The sequence below is a fragment of the Humulus lupulus genome, chromosome 9, assembly GCF_963169125.1.
Source record: "Humulus lupulus chromosome 9, drHumLupu1.1, whole genome shotgun sequence".
Taxonomy (NCBI): domain Eukaryota; kingdom Viridiplantae; phylum Streptophyta; class Magnoliopsida; order Rosales; family Cannabaceae; genus Humulus; species Humulus lupulus.
The window spans coordinates 21,651,228-21,668,854 of NC_084801.1; the positions used below are offsets into that span (position 1 = coordinate 21,651,228).

The 17,627-nt window shown below is 32.1% G+C and overlaps 1 protein-coding gene across 1 annotated transcript; it reads left to right on the plus strand.

The window, feature by feature from the left end:
- The first annotated feature begins 4,501 nt into the window (after positions 1 to 4,501).
- LOC133802542 (obg-like ATPase 1) lies at positions 4,502 to 13,455 on the plus strand. Its single transcript, XM_062240869.1, has 12 exons — positions 4,502 to 4,712; positions 5,232 to 5,399; positions 6,168 to 6,291; positions 7,634 to 7,725; positions 8,805 to 8,903; positions 9,496 to 9,609; positions 9,722 to 9,786; positions 10,339 to 10,455; positions 11,046 to 11,121; positions 11,605 to 11,697; positions 12,810 to 12,860; positions 13,176 to 13,455. Exons 1-12 carry the CDS (start codon positions 4,626 to 4,628, stop codon positions 13,272 to 13,274), a joined length of 1,185 nt encoding a protein of 394 aa, XP_062096853.1. The 5' UTR covers positions 4,502 to 4,625; the 3' UTR covers positions 13,275 to 13,455.
- The last annotated feature ends 4,172 nt before the right edge of the window (positions 13,456 to 17,627 follow it).

The window sequence follows — 17,627 nt, forward strand, 5'->3', positions numbered from 1 at the left end:
TTCCCTAATTTTCTCATTTGTTTATTTAATCAAATTTTAAAACAATATATTGATCCCAACATAAATATTAGTTAATTCAAAATTAACTTTATCTTAAAATATCAGTTTTAAATTAAATAAATAAATATCATATTATAAATAAGATTATTATTCTCTCTCTTTATATTAATCAAAATAAGATTTATATTAATTTTAACCTATAGTTTTTCAAAATAAAAAATATATAATTAATTAATTTACAATTAATCAATTACCCATAATTATCAAATAATTATTTCCTTGCACTGGAAAATTAATTCCTTTGCAATTTATTCATTTCTCTTCACAAATCTTTCATCTTGACAGTGTAGGACAGATGCGATCTGGGGACCATGGACCTATAATATGAAGCTCCAATAAACTAGATTATTAATTAAACTTTTTAATCTAATAATCTTATTTATTAATTTCATGATTACTCCACTATAAATATGGAATTGCACTCTAAGTATTTATAGAATTATATTTACAGAGTTTTCTCTAGTAGTCCATTGATATAATCAATATATGTAGTTCTGTCATCCATTATTGGTTCTTTAATTAGAGCTGGTCAAAATTTTCGTTTTACCCTTCTAATTAGCTCTTGATCTTTAGGTACCATTAATTCACTAGCGAATAATTAATTTATAATCTAATTATAGATTTGAGCTCAATAACTATTCAGTTTCAGAATCAACCCTTAAGGGAACCAATATTCGATCCGTTAGGAAATCATGGATTCCAATATTGTAGTTTATATTCCCAGCCATCCATGATATTGAATCTCCAAAACAAAATTCATTAACATCATTATTCTAAGAGATCTTAACGAGTGAATCAAAAGGTCCAATAAATATAAACAGGAGTTCATGAATACTCAGGATTTAGACTGATCTACAAATGATCATCTATTATGATAAGAATTAAATCTTTACGTCAAACGACAAGTTTATAAAGATAATTAATTCTCATCGGTCCTGTCATATATAATCTCTATTATATACAACACATTTACTAAGATGTCTATCCACATCAGTAATCTGAATCTAGATTACTTGCATCCCGTATGCTTAGTAAACCGTACTAGTAACCATTCATTAAAGATTCCTTACTTTAATATGTTACTGACTATTATATTCATTATATATGATCTTAATTCTTTCATATTAATACAAGATCATATTCTCATGAATGAATATGAATTTTTCTTGATATTATTATATAATTAATTCAAATAATAATTGTAACATTCAAATATAATAAAATTATACTTTTATTTAAAACCAATAAAATGCATGTACATGCTTTTGGGACATTAATCCTAACAGGCTCGAGCAAAGGTAGGTTGTGGATCATTGGGTAAGACGATATTCAATGGTGTGGAGAAGACTTAAAACTTCCTTCAAAGAAAGGTGATGAGATCTATTCTAAATAAAAGTGACAAAGAAATCACACTCTGTTATAAGACCTTCCAAAACACACATAAGTTTATCCTAATATGGTAGTTGTTCGCCAATGGTAGAATGGTGATAAAAAATCAATTTGATTAGAGAAAAGTACTCATTAACAACCAAGCCATCTTTCTTAATTGTTTGAAGTTGAAACCTAGACCCATCATTGTGGCTAGGGAAGGAGAACGATACATTTGGTTGAGAAAGTTCCATATATCACGACTTGTATTTTACTCGACAATGTGACTGATCATGGTAGGTGTGAGGGATGAGTAAATCCAACTCATCACTAAACGAGTGAAGCATTCCCAAGCGACGAACTTCGAGTTGGGCTGAAGCTTCTGAGCATCCAAAAAGTGAGAAGGAATGGATGAGGTTCCTTCGAGATATGTCTCCAATCCATGAGCAATGATGATATTAAGTATTTGATTTCACTATAGAAGTAAATTAGTATCAATAATTTTGATAGATAAAAGATAGGTTAAAAAAGAATATGGAAGATAAAAAGGGACATGTGGTTGAGGAATAAGGGAGGTATGTGGAGCTGGTGTTTAGTTATTCGCTATTGGTAGACGAACGACACTTGTAGCAGAATTAGGGGGTTTGTGATTGTTACAAGAAGGTGTATAATTGGTCTCTTATACCATACAAATAGAAACAATAAAGTGAGACAATATGCCAAAACTAAATCAAGAATGAGAACCGGGAAAGTTTGTACATAAAGCTTCGAATATACATGTGTATTCCATACAAAAGAATAAAATCCTAAAAGGAAGAACCACAAGCTAATTAGTAATTACAACAAACTATAAGTAACCACTAATATATACAAAATTACAAGAAATTAAGAACATTAAAATACAAGGGGTTTTTTCAAAAATATTTTTTTTGTGTGTATTTTAACTTTTTTACGGTCTCTGATTTTTTTCTTAAAAAATACTACCTTAAGTTTTCAGAAAATGCATTTTTTAAAGTTTTATATTTACAAAAATACGGTGTCAATGAAATAACAATAAGACAACAACTAAACATTAACCCATTGCATGCTAACATGTTTTTTTAAAAAAAATCAAAATATATCTGCAAATAATTAAACAACAAATAAACAACAAATAAACATCAACACAACAACATAACAACTATAAATAAACTTAAACAACTAAAAACCAACATGAAAACAACTATACATAAAATTTAAACAACACAAAAACAATAATCTCACAACAACACATTGCAACCCATTACATTTTAAAAAAGCAACATACTGCAATACAATTTCAAAAAAGTAACTAGAAAATAACAATTGAACAACAACTAGACATCAACCTACTGCATACTAACACATTAAGAAAACAACTAAAAAAATAACAATTGCACAACAACTAGACATCAACCCATTGCATTAAAAAATAACTAAAAAACAACAATTGAATAACTAGAATTTAACCCATTGCATACTAACACATTTTTTTATAAAAAAAAATCAAAATATATCGTAAAACAACTAACGATCAATTAGACATCAACAACTATATATAAACTTAAACAACTAAAAAACAACATGAAAACAATTATACATAAACCTAAACAACTAAAAAAACAACACAAAAATAAAATGATATTAGACAACAATACATAAACCTAAACCTAAACAAACTATCTTATGTCACATAACTCCCACAAGAATTGATCTCTAGAAGTCAATTGTACAAAAAAATTTGTTTAGTTATATAAATATATATATATAAGTTGTAATGGAGTACATATACCACTACTAAACTTAATTTCTAATATTTTTCATTGTTATTAGTGTTGGTGTTAATATTAGCACTTTTTGTCTTTTACTACAACCAACAATAATTTTGGAGTTGCAAAACTAAGATGCCAGTCAACCCATGTGAAATTTTCTTAGTTTTCTAGCCATGTTACCAACGACAAAAAATATGATCAAGCTATCTTCAATTAGCTCATCGAAACTACGTGTTTTCTCACAAAAAGCCTCTTATTCTTTGGCTCAATGGTGTATATAAATGTAATATATATAAATATATATAATTAATTGTTTTAGAAAGTACTATAGAACGATGGATCTATAATATTCCTCTTCGTGCCCATCGGCTCAACCCAACACACCTGAGGCAGTCGCACACCGTCGACTGGTGATGGTAGCACAAGAACACATCCAAAAATACACTTCTTCATATATATTTATTATGTATTGTAATAATATATAGTATACGTAAAAAAGAAAAATAGGTACTCTATTTAACATCTTAAAAACATAGTATTCTTCTTTGGCATATTTTTTTATGCTTGCTAATGGGATGAGAGACCTGTAACAAGGGAAAAAAATTGTGATACCATACGCTGTTCTTCACAGATCTCTTGTAGCTCCTCAATCAGGCCCGGGTTTGGGGACGAAACCATAGGAGACATGGCTGAATGACACTTGGGGTCGGTGATAATAGGGTCGAGGCGGATGTCGTTGCAGAAATTGGCCCAGTTACGCTCGAGAAACAAGATGGCATGGAGGAGTGCCGATGCGAAGACGACGCCCAGGAGAAGGACTTGGTGGCGGTGGACCAAGCCGGCAAGGAGTTGGCAGTACATGCTTTGGTTGCTGTCGTTGTAGAGAGTAACTTGGTCTGGGCTCGTGTAGTTGCTGAAGGCATCGTAGGCTTCACACTTGAAGTGCTTGCTCTTGTAGTATCTCGTTAGAATCGCACGTGCTGGAAGGACATGAACATGACTTCTTCTCCAGTAGAAGAAAAACTCCGTGTAGTAGTAAAAATATAAAATTTTCTTAAGTTTTAGTGATATATGTAAATTTCTCAAAATACAATGACTAATCTTGCTTATCATTCGGCACCATTGGTGGCCCATGGGTATATTCATATAAAAAACTACAATTTATAATGTGAAACACATTTAACGGTGGTTAATCGTTAGTGGCAATAAAGCAGTGAGTTGGGCGAGTCGCGTCAAAAACTCTGCGTTGGGATAACGTGACTACGGCCGTCACTACTCACTAGGGTTCGAAAACCGTTGGGTATATAAGAGAAAAAACCAGAGCAGTAATCCCTATTTTCCATTTCTCTCCTTCCACCTCGCAACAACCCTAGAACTCTCTCCCACTGTCACTCTCACTGAACGAAAATGCCTCCCAAAGCTGCTAAGGGAAAGGAAGTACCGACTGAGCGACCCATTCTCGGACGATTCTCTTCTCATCTTAAGATCGGAATCGTAATATTTCCTTTCTCTGAATATTGATTCAATTCTCATTGATTTCCCGAATTTTTTTTCCTTTTTTCTTTCCTTACTGGAAAAAGTAGGAAAATGAGCATATAAATGGAAATTTATCTAGGAGCTACTTAATCTATGAGCTTTGTGTGTATATATGTTTTTGGGTTTGTTCAAGCAGTAGGAAAACAAAAACAATAAATGGGTTGGTTTCTGATTGGTTGTTTACTTCGCAGTGGTTAGAGAAGTTTGTAATTTTTCTTACTAAGAAAAAATGTTTCATTTTGTTTGAATTAGTAGAAAATTAAGCTGCATTAACTGAATTTTTTTATAGTGTGGATTTGGTTTCTGAAAATGATGTATGAAGAAGGGTTAATAATTGGATAGTTCGAAAAGAAATTATCGTATTTTCAATATCTTAACTAAATTAAGGCACTGTGTAGATGTAATGATGTAACAAATTTACAGTTATTTGTTTATATTCTTTGCTAGCTCACATTGTTGCTGAATTTGCATCGTCAGGTTGGATTGCCAAATGTTGGGAAGTCTACTCTTTTTAACACTCTTACTAAGTTGGCAATTCCCGCCGAGAACTTCCCCTTCTGCACAATTGAACCTAATGAGGCTCGGGTAAATATCCCTGATGAGCGATTCGAATGGCTTTGCCAACAATTCAAGCCAAAGAGTGAGGTTTGTTCCTTATATTTATAAAGCTATTTTGTTCTATTTCTATCTTCGTCTGAGAGCTGTAATTGCTTTAGAGGTGATCTGATCTCCATGCTTTTGCTCGTGTGAGCCTGACATTATTTCTTTTTCTTTCTGTGAAATGGAAACTATGGGCTTAGTACCTACACTCTTACAACCTGTGACTTATAGGCTCTATCATGTTGATTGTTCTCCTTTAAGTTAGTATGCGTTTATGAATTAGGAGGAAGTGATCTAGCATCAGTGACAGAATTAGAGTACAGATTGAAATAAGATCATTGTTCTAGGATGCCTTTCCTATTGGTTAGAGGTTTTTGGTGAGATTTTTAATAAGTTAGATAGGGTGTTGTATGTTATGTTAGCCATCTTCCTCTTTCAACTTGTTTAGTGGTATTAAGAAATAGGAGATGAAATCTACTTTTTTATTACAAAAACGAAATCCACCAACAAGATTCCGATAACATGTAGGCTTGACATTTTATGATACTGCAAAAGAAAATTCGATTGAGTGACTAAGATTCATTTTCAAGGTAGTTTACCAAGTTTGTATCCCTGAGAATTGGAATTTGATGGTCCGGTCTTAAATTATGAAAATCCCTTAGCTTAGAAATTCTTCTCGTAGGGAATATACTGATATAGTTTTCATGTATTTTCTGCCTTATTTCTCATTTAGTGGATACTGGACATGTTGATTTTTATAGCTAAACTTTTCAGAACTTTACTATCGTGGCTAATTTAATAATTTTTTTACAGGTTTCTGCATTTCTGGAAATTCATGATATAGCTGGACTTGTTCGAGGTGCCCATCAGGGGCAGGGTTTGGGCAACAGTTTCTTATCTCACATTCGAGCAGTTGATGGAATTTTCCATGTTTTACGTAAGATTCAGATTGATAAGAATGCACGTGTTTGGATTTCTTAGTTTTTTCTAATTGCATAACAATTAGATTATGAGTATACAGTTTGACAAGAAGCAATAAATGATAATTTTGCAGATGGTGCTATGCTTTTTTTTCTTTTTATTTTTTAAAGCAAAACACCACTACAGCACTACATGTATTAGTAATAAGTAGAATAATACAAGAGGTAGAAAGGTATACAAAGATTGTACCATCCATCGTACAGAGAAAAATGTAAAAACACCTAAACAAGAGGGTTCAAGAACAATACAACGACATTACAAGAAGACCTACCAATCTCTACATAAAATCAGAGAAAGGCACATTTCTAAACTCTATTGAACACCCAAATAGTTACCCAGTATGTGTTGCCCCTGGTATAATCTTGTTTAAAGCTCCATCACTTCTAAAATCCATCTAGCTGAAAATGCAATGCAGTTACCAGAAAGGGGTAGCTCAAATGGTCAGATATGTGGTTTGTTCCCACAAGGTTTGAGGTTCGAGTCCGTCCTAGGTACCTACATAGCAATTGCTATAGATTCCTAATCTCCAAATATTGTAGGGTTATGCTAGGAAAAAGAAGAAAAAAGAAATGTTTAGTTTTAATCTTAATATTGTTTTTTGAGCACTTCCTGTAATAAACCCTGTTTATTAACCTGAAATCACCCTACTATGTTTTTTTTTCTCAATAGCTCTTGTTTCCATGATTTTTTTAGGATAATCTTGCCTGGAGTAGTAATACTCACTTGGACTTTTAAAATCCTTTCTTCCCAAGCTGTAATTATACTTCACTGTCATCTGTTGAATTCTTCTGACGTTCCAAGGTTTTTCTCGGTCCACCAAATATCAACAGAATTTCCTTGTTGCAGCTATTGGTGTTCTGCTTCTGCTGTCCTGTCTTAACAGCATTGTCTGAAATCTTTTTAATAAATTTGGGTTTATTTGGTACATGAACTTTTTCGCACCCTGTTCTCAGTTCTCCATACCAATAGAGAACCATTATCATTATTGATCAACTACCTCAAATTAGTTAATCTACAGACTAATCATCTATTTAGCTGCAACCAGTATTGTAATTCTATTGTCTAAAAGCTAGTAGAGGATACTTTTCTTATTGTATGTTGGTGTCACATGCTCTCCTAGTGCTTTGACCAGATTGTTGTACCTCCTTATAGCAATGATGTGGAATAAATTTGCTACCTCTTGGAGGCAGATGAAAGACACTCGGTTATTTGCTTCCTATTACATTGAACTAATGTAAAATATAGTAATGTTAAATGAGTTGTTTTATTAATTTGGATTCTCTTTAATACTGCTTCAGGTGCATTTGAAGATCCTGATATTATTCATGTTGATGACACAGTAGATCCTGTGAGGGATCTAGAGATTATTAGTGAAGAATTGCGACTAAAGGTATACTTTTCACTTGTTTCTACAATTCATTGGCTTTTCTGCATATCAATGTTCCACTGTACTTGAATTTGATGTACATGGTGAAATTAATTATTTCAGCATCTCGTCATGGATAAATGTACTGTTTCTTACTATATCTGTTGCAGTTTAATAGAGAACTGCGTGCTTACATTTAACCAAGTCATTCTTGGTATCTTTTATGCTGTTTTAAGCATTTTCTAATTCTTTTGCACTATTGAATGTGAATATATACTTTTTCCCAAGTCTATGCACAGTGTAAATGATAGGAACCAAAATCTGGAAAAGGCCATTGAGCCTTCTCCATTGAAATTCAATCCAAGAAAATACAAGAAATGAAAGATAGAAGGGGAATTTCAAGGATCCTTAAGTTAAGCCTCCCAAAGAATTCTAGAGAATTCCCGAAGTTTACAAAACAATCCACACCATCTACTCTCCTCCTTTATTTATTCCCTCCTCCATGATGCTCACGTTCTAGAATCTACCTAACAGACTCTAGAATCATTCCCATCCTCATTCTCTGGGCTAACAAACGACCTTGCCACCTCTCCTCTAACAATACAGCCAACTGTCATTGCTAACAACTCCCTTTAACACATGTCCTATTGGCCAGCTATCCATACTAACAACCCAGTCACAACAGTAAATTACCTGACAAGTCTTCAAACCTATCATTTGGCAATTGGAGATGCATGTAAATGATATATTATGCTTATGTCTCAACAAAATGAGTATTGTTTTGTTATGATAGTATGGACATTTGTATGTTACACTGTCTGATGTTCATCTATCATTCCATTTTACTTTCAGAAGAACATTCTTGTACCCTTTGAAAATTCTATACTACATTGCAAAATAGATATAAACCAATTTTCATAAACATTAACAAGTTAAAAGACCTTCCCTCAAGTACGGAACAGTTGGGAGTTAACAGTGTATAGTGCATTGCATCACACTCTCCAAAATGCATGCATGCATACTTCAAGATAATTATGACATTGAAATTAAAGTTATTCATTGAATATATCTTACAACCTATGCACGGTGCTATTCATTTACAGGATATTGAATTTATGGAGAGGAAAATAGAGGATGTTGAAAAAAGTATGAAGAGGAGCAATGACAAGCAGCTTAAAGTAGAGCACGAGTGCTGCGGAAGGGTATGTGTGGTGTTAAGTATTGTTTTACTATCCTTGGTTGCTCTTGTAAGGGATATCAGAAAGATTGCAATATAGTTTCATTAATTACTCTTGTCATTGAGTCATTGATAATGTTGTTTCTTCCTTTTCATCAGGTTAGAGAGTTCTTTACTTAAATTCATGACTAGGAAGTCTCAGGTCTTCTTGATAATGTCCTGAATATGTTTAGATGCCATTATGTCAGAGCGTATTTGTTCTGTCATTGATTTAGAAAATCTTTTCTGTGGTGTATTGATTTTGTATGGGAAGTTGCTGTGATGATGGGATATTTCTGTTTCAATATGTTAAGAAGAACAAAGGGGAAGAAACCAGGATACTGATGTATAATGATGTTCAACATCAAATCTGAACTGAATATCAGATGAGTAAACCTAATATAAATGACAAAAGAATAATGGAATTTATTGATTTAGACATCATTTTCTTTTGTATTTTTTGTACGAATTTTTATTATTAATTTCAGAAGTGGTCTGATTTCTTAAGATAGTTCTGGCATGCTCATATCATATGAAGAGTGTGCTATTGATACCAAACAATGCATATGTATTTACAGCTCAAGGCATGGCTTGAGGATGGAAAAGATGTCCGTCTAGGGGATTGGAAAGCTGCAGATGTGGAAATACTGAATACATTACAATTGCTAACTGCCAAGCCTGTTGTTTACTTGGTAAGTTTCAAAGTTCTTTTTTTTTTGGTCTAATATTTACACTGAAAGATGCCTTATCTTAATAAAAAAAATTGATTATGATTGGATATTTGATTATGTATTTTCTTCGCAGGTTAACATGAATGAGAAAGATTACCAAAGAAGAAAGAACAAGTTTTTGCCAAAGATACATGCTTGGTATGATTATTCATAAGCAGATTTTTTTCCTTCTCACTGTGGGTTTACATTTCAATGTATATGTCTGTTATTCAACATTTTGGTATCATTAGTTACCATCTTATTATTTTTTTGGTTGCTTTAGACTAGAGAAAAAAAAAACATTAAAAGAGGATAAGGTATCATCATAAAGAAACCATAATTTAAACAACAAAATAAAAAAATTTAGCTAGAACTTGTTATTTTAATAGCCAAGAGCAATTAAGGAAAGAAGGAAATCTCTAAATTCCTTTTCCTTTGATTCAAAGCACAATTATTAATCTTTGTAAGATAGAACAGCCAGGCAAACACCTTTATTCTAATAGGAAATATGATTTCTAAACAAAATTAAAGGCTCGAGATCAGGAAGATTATCATTATTTTTACTCTTTGCCACTTAAGGCTGGTCTTTTATTATTATTATTATTTAGTAATATCTGCAGCCAGTCTTCTTAGTGTTATTTGTATTTGTTATTTTTAGATGTTCCCTTTTTGTTTGAAGGAATGAGGATAAGATGCTTATTTTTCTTCTAGGGTTCAAGAACATGGTGGGGAACAAATTATTCCTTTCAGCTGCGCATTAGAAAGAAATCTTGCTGATCTTCCACCTGATGAGGCGGCAAAGTATTGTGAGGAGAACAAAGTACAAAGGTAAATTCAACCTTTTAATATCCTGGCCATTATGGAACCATTGACTACTGCCATGCAGTTTATATATTTCTCCATTAGACAGAATGATATTGTGAAGTGTGTATTTCATCATGGATACTAATAGTGAATGCTCTCAATAGCGTCAACCTTTATGTTTTTAATAAGAAACGAAACTACACATAATAGAAACAATTACACACTAAAAATTGGCCTAAACTACATTACATCAAGATCTCCCATTCTCGTAACCCTTTGTTTGTGATTATAAGAATTCCATTCCTTTTAATTTGAATGACTTGCAATTAATTACTAGTCACCAAATAATTACTGTCTTCATTCTCTTTTATTCTGGGTTAGGTTCTTGCATTAACTAATTGGTTGTATATATTTTTTTCAAGTTTCAAATCTCTGGAGTTTGTGCTATAACATGAAATAGCTGTTCCATAAGCTGTATTTCTGCAACACTTTCTTTTGATCATATTTAGGTCCAAGTCTTGCATATCCTTTAATGAAATCACTGACTTGCAAAACATAGGAGTTATAATTTGTATGAGTACTGTGTATTTAACATTGTTATATTTATGTTACAGTGCCCTTCCAAAGATCATAAAGACTGGATTTTCAGCAATTAATCTCATTTACTTTTTCACAGCTGGTCCTGATGAGGTAAAATGTCTTCAATTTGCTTTCTTTTTTTTACTTTTGAGTCCGCGTGATTTGAAATTACTGGTATTAAATTTTTTAATAATTTTGTATATGAAATTCCTAATTGCCTCTATTACTCTTGACATGACTGCATTGGAAGTTCATTGAATTTTCCATTTAAAGCCTCCATAGGAGTTACCGAAAAATTTCTAGTGCATTGCACAATTATTAACTGTACACATAATGCTTCAATTACTGCCTTAAGGTTTTAGTATCTGTAGATTGATCAAATCTCAAGAGTAAGCTCTTATTTTAGTGAAAGATATGTTGCCCTAGCTTTTGATTGATAATATGTGAAGCTGTTTTTCCCTGTGCATGGTATCCCCTGACAAATTTAGCATCTTTCCATATTTTCCAATTAATGTGAATATACTTCCTGGTGTTTTTAATTTTCATGTTGATGATTATTGGATAAAAATGTTTCTGATAAGTTTCCTTTTGCAGGTTAAGTGCTGGCAGATCAGACGACAGACAAAAGCTCCTCAAGCTGCAGGGGCTATCCATACTGATTTTGAGAGAGGGTTCATCTGTGCTGAGGTCCTTGCTCAAACCTTGAAATTCTTGATTTTTGTTTTATTGACTATTAATATTATTAGTTACAACTCTTGTTTCACTACAGTCACAACTAGAAATGTCAATTCCAGTGACCTGTCTAATGTTAGTGTTGACCCATGTCTATCATGCACAATGACTAGCATGACCATCAAATTCTTTATGTTAGGCTGACTGCACTATTCCCCCTCCTATTGACTAGGTTGAAACTTTCCCATTGATTAACTAACAATTTGAGACTGAAGTTTTGAGTTTCTATGAATCTTTCTCCTCATATCCCGCTGGCCCCTTCTAAAAAATCTGGAAAGAAAAAGTGAAAAGGGAGAGAAAGAAAGGGACTGAATCATTTTATTTTGTTCAATAGTAAAAGTTTATTGGTCATAGTTGGCATAAATCACTGATATGTATCGTTGCTACTAAACTATAAATACTGAATGCTTAAAACTACAATTAATTTTCTAGTTGTAGTAGAGTTTTGGAGGGCTTAGGACCTGGTGCTAGGCTTCCAGATCTCAGGTTCGATCCTTCTGATGAGCTTAAAATTCCACCGTTAGGTGTCTCCCGGATCATAGGAATGGGGTGCCTGAATCCCAACTGACCCCACAGAGTTTGGAGAAGGGCTGGGGGTGGATCTTATGGTCTGTTTCGGTGCAGGAGCCTGGGTTTTCAATATGCCTTTTTCTCTCAAAATCTTATGCATGAAAATATCTAAGATATAGTTAAATCAAAGTTTTTGGAGGCCAAACATTTTATTACTGTAGTCTTATTTAGGCTCGGTTCTGCAAAAGTTTTCATTCAAAAAAATTATTTTCTGTTTTACGTACATAAACCAGCATCTAGTACTCACTCCAGTCACTTCTCATTTTTCACCAATTGTGCCGCATCTACTAGGCACTTACCCGAGTATTTTTCTAGTGTTTGTTTGCAGTCTTCTGAATTTCTATCATAAAGCGTTATCAAGTACACATTCTGTTAGTCTGTATACAAGTTTAATGCATGCTATCAATGAACAAGAGTTGATATATATGTGAACTCTTATCAGTAAATATATTGGACCAGAAGAACTTACTTAACTAAGATTTTCCAACAATGTGTAGGTCATGAAATTCGAAGATCTGAAGGAACATGGCACTGAATCAGCTGTTAAGGTATTTTCTACAACCAGAAATATATGATTATATTCTTGTAACCACATTCATCCAATTTATTTGGCTCATTTCCAATAATAGAGATCAGAGAACTTAATGTTGTCATGATCCTGAAATTGAATTCCTTGATACCTTGACAAGTACTTGCACTTGCACCGTTGCAGAAATTAATTTTAGATTCCAAAGTACAATTATTTGTTACTTGGCTAATCAAATTTCATTCTCTTTTTGGTATTCATTGGCAAATATTTGTTACTTAATTTTCTCTTGTTGGGAAAAGTCTAAATTATTTGCTGTTGTGACATTTTTTTAAAGGCTGCCGGGAAGTACAAACAAGAGGGGAAGACTTATGTGGTTCAAGATGGAGACATCATATTTTTCAAGTTTAATGTTTCCGGAGGTGGGAAGAAGTGAGGATATATATATGCTAAGAAGTTAAGTAGCTAAACTTGATTTCTGTCACATCACATGACTCCATCATTTCTACTGTAAACAATTCTATTTTGAGAAAAAGAGGACAAAAATAAGTCTTGGTAATATTTTTGTATCATGTTCTCTTTGCATTATTTATTTATCAGAGTACACATTAGAGAAATGAGTTGTATTGTTGAAAGGGTCGATAGATAATGCATGCTAGATAAGACCTGTATAAACTATATGCTTTCAGAATCTAAAGGGTGTTTGGCACCTTAACTAAAAAACTGTTTTGTGTTTTTAAAAGCTAAAAATTGATTTTTGAAAACAAGTGGAGGTGTTTGACATTGTTTTCAGAAAACAATTTTTAAAAACAAAATTACAAAAAACAGAAAATTTTGAGAACTACAAAAAATTGTTTTCTGTTGTTCTCAAATTTTCTTTCCTTACTTTCTCACTTCTTATTTTTCATAATTTTTTTTTTCAAATTATTTAATTTCATTATTTATTACAAATTTTTAAAATATTTTTCTCTTTGTAAATATCTTTGTTAATTTTTTATTTAAGATTTAAAAAAAAAACTAAAAAATTGTTTTTAGAAAACATTAACCAAACACCTTTTGTTTTTTAAAAATTACAAAAACAGTTTTGTGAGATCATTTTTAAGAGCACAATTTTGAAAACAAAAAACAGAAAACAATACCAAACAGACCCTAAATTTCTTTGATGTAGTTTTCCAAACCCTGATAAACATTACCCTAAAGAGTAATGTTTTATTTACACATGGATGATTCGAAGTGTAAATTGTCTTTATTATGGGAGAATGAGTTAATACGAGAAGCTATAGTTATCAAAACTAAACACTCTACCTCCACGCAAGCTGAGCTTGTCTCCCACACATTGAGAGACTGTTCTATCAAATGATTGAATGACAAGTGTGATTGTCTCAACCATTACACTTAATTTTTTCATGGAAGGTAAACGACTTTAGAAATTTGTTATTAAAAATATGGTTTATACATTTTTGGACCCTGTGTTTTATCTCATTACCTGTTTGGACCCTGTGTTTTGACAAATTATTTTTTGGACCCTATGTTTTGTAAAATTGTTTAAATAGAATTCTAAACCTGATTTTGGTCAAAGTTTTCTCAACTGAAATCACAAATAATTCACCAAACTAACAATTCTGAACAAAAATAAAATTATATTGCTTAAAAATTGAGTTGTCAAAATTGAGTTTAGGAGTCTATTTGAATCATTTTACAAAATATAGGATCCAAAAATGAATTTTTTTAAAATATAGGGTACATGTTTAACATAGGATCCAAAAAGATATAAACCCTTAAAAATATATGGCACGACTGCAATGGTGCACATTTTTATGCACAATCATAGTGAATCATACATTTTTATAAATATTTTTGTACACATTTTTGTACACGTAAACCCTAGTTTTTTACATTATGGTATTTATTATAGTCAAAGCAAACCTTTTACAAATTTTTAGAAAAATTGAAATAATTAAAAATGCTGAAAATAGGGTCAAAAATAAAATTTGTGCATATGACAATACTGAAAGTTTGAAATCTTGTTTTGGCATTTCTAAATTATTTAGATTTTCTTGAAAATTTATAGGAGTTTCGGTGTGACTATAATAAACACTATCATATAAAAGAAACTGATATCATAACTTATACATGTGTGTAAAAATGTACTATTCATCAGGGTAATGCATAAAAAACGTGCACCATTCTAGCCGTGCCCTAATATTTAGAATTTTTTCAGGTTGGTCTATGAAATTGTTTGCGTTAGAAGTAATAGTTTCATTAACCTTTGTGTAAGGCAAAGTAAGGACACTTTATTCATTAACCTTTCCTTAAGGGCAAAGTAATTTCTTCAAGTGTCCCTTCTTTGAAAAGAGTTTCATTTTCGTCACTTATGTGGTTTAGGATTGGGAAATCTGTGCTTGTATGCTTTGAAGCGGTCCATAATTATACCTAAGTTAATAACTATTAGAAAGCTATGCTCCTAACTTAAAATTAGACAAAAAAAAGAAATATAAATTTACGTAAATCACTAAAATTTAAGAAAAAAAATTACATTTAGACACGGTGTTTTTTTCTTTTTAACGGTTCAAAGTTTTTTTTTTTTTATTATAGTTATACGATGTCTTCATCTTTGCGCAGTTGGACTTCATCTTCTCCGATGAGGCAGCGACAGAGAACCTAAGGAGGCATCAAACTCCTCTACTCAGGGAACTAGCCTTCGCATTGCTTAGACCTTCCGCTGATCGATTTGTCCCTCCGTTGGAGAAGAAAGTCATACGCCAGAAAAAATGTTGGAGCTTTGTCGGTGGCCATTGGAGAGGTGCATTGGAGTTGGAAATGGTGGTAATGAGCTTCTATGGAATATGGGCCTCAAGCCTTATGCTTCAGGAGACTATTCCATAGCTGTGGTTCAAGTCAATTCGTCTCTTTGAAGATCAAGGACATGTATTCACTTCTCCTTCCGCACACTTATGTTGGTATCTACGACGGCCATGACGGTCCCGAAGCTTCTCGTTTCATCACCAACCATCTATAGCTCTTTGTCGTCGGAGTAGACTTGGTAAAGAATCCAAAAATCAACATATAAATTGCATAAGTTTTTTGAGAAACTTTGCAGCCACTAGCTCCCTGTATGCCTTGCCGTCATGCACATGAACTCCATTTTCCGTCTTGAACCACTTCCCATACGTGGAAAATAATAATAAAAAAAGATTTTATCTTACAAAGAAGACTTTTATTTAAAGAAACATGTCATTTCACACACACACAAAAAAATAATAATAATAAAACGTGGAGACTAATAAGTGGAGGCTCAGAATCATAATCACTTTTTTTTTGTGAGGGCTGGATGCAAGTTCTGGGTTTTTTTCAATGTTGTTGTTGTGATGTTATTGTCGTGTTACATTTAAGTTGCTTTTTTGATATTGTATTGCAGTGTGCTGCTTTTTTAAAATGTAATGAGTTTCATTGTGTTGTTGTGGGGTTGTTGTTTAGATTTTATGTACAATTCTTTTCATTTTTAGTTGTTTAAGTTTATACATAGTATTTATGTTGTTGTGTTGATGCCTAATTATTATTTAGTTGTTTTTAGATATATTTTGATTTTGATTTTAAAAAAATATGTTAGCATGTAGTGAGTTACTGTTTAGTTGTTGTCTTATTGTTGTTTTTTAGTTTTTCATTGACACCGTATTTTTGTAAATATAAAACTTTAAAAAGCATATTTTTGAAAACTTATTTTTGGAAAAAAAAATATCAGGCGTCGTAAAAAAGTTTTTAAAAAAAAAACACTAAAAAAAAGTATATTTTTGAAAAAAACCAAAAAAATAAAATCCTTACCATTTTCTCAAAGTCACTTCCCTCTCTTTTCTCCTTCTCTCTACCTACCTTTTCTCTCCCACCCAAGCCCCTCTCTCCGACCACCCACATTCACGAACTACAACCATAGTTAATCGAATTCTTAGTTAAAAAAAATCAAAGATTGAGATCATTAAAACTACGAAAATCTCATCCTTAGCTGTATTGGATTAGAAAAGTAACGGGATGTATCTTGTCATATATTCTAATGTGTATATGTTAGAAGCACTGATAAATGTATTTTGAACATTTATGTGCATGATTTTGTAGTTTTATGCTTTTTCTTTTCAAATATAAAAAAAAATCTAAATGTTGCATTTTTTTTTTTAAAATTCAATGTGAAATCAATGCTTGTTCGATGAATTGTTCATTTTTATGTTCTTAAGGCTTTGAATTTGATGCTAAATTGATGGTGAATTGACAATAGTTTGATGTACAATCCAAATCTCATGAAATTATGAAACCATCAAACTACCATCAACGTAACATTGATTTAGTATAAAAATTTGACTTAGAAAATCAAGCTTTCCTTGAAACATTGAGTCACCATTGATTTCTATCGAAATTAATGAAAAAAGATAGAATTTCACCAACTGTTTAGTTTTCGCATTGAATTATATCGGTCTACAATTAAGACAAAGATAAAATCATATTTTTATTTTAAAATATCTAAACAATGATCTAGCATCAATCTGCATCAAACTCTATCGTTATAATAACCAAAAAAAGCCAATTGAAGTACAAATCAATGGTGGATCGTTGGTTATAAAAAAAATTGGATTTGTGAAGCCAAATTTCAATGCCGAATCAATGACACTTCGGTTCATGGTTTCGGGAACTTGAATAAACCCACCATTGAATTATATTGATTTCGTCAAAACACAAAGATGAGCATTTCATCAATTTTGCATCGATTTTACATTGAATTGGCTTCGAAATTGGCTCCAGA

Coding starts and splice junctions, on each gene's coding strand:
- LOC133802542 (XM_062240869.1), top strand. CDS start 4,626: ATGCCTCCCAAAGCTGCTAAGGGAAAGGAAGTACCGACTGAGCGACCC. Junction 5,400..6,167: donor AATTCAAGCCAAAGAGTGAG/GTTTGTTCCTTA, acceptor ATTTTTTTACAG/GTTTCTGCATTTCTGGAAAT. Junction 11,122..11,604: donor TCACAGCTGGTCCTGATGAG/GTAAAATGTCTT, acceptor TTCCTTTTGCAG/GTTAAGTGCTGGCAGATCAG.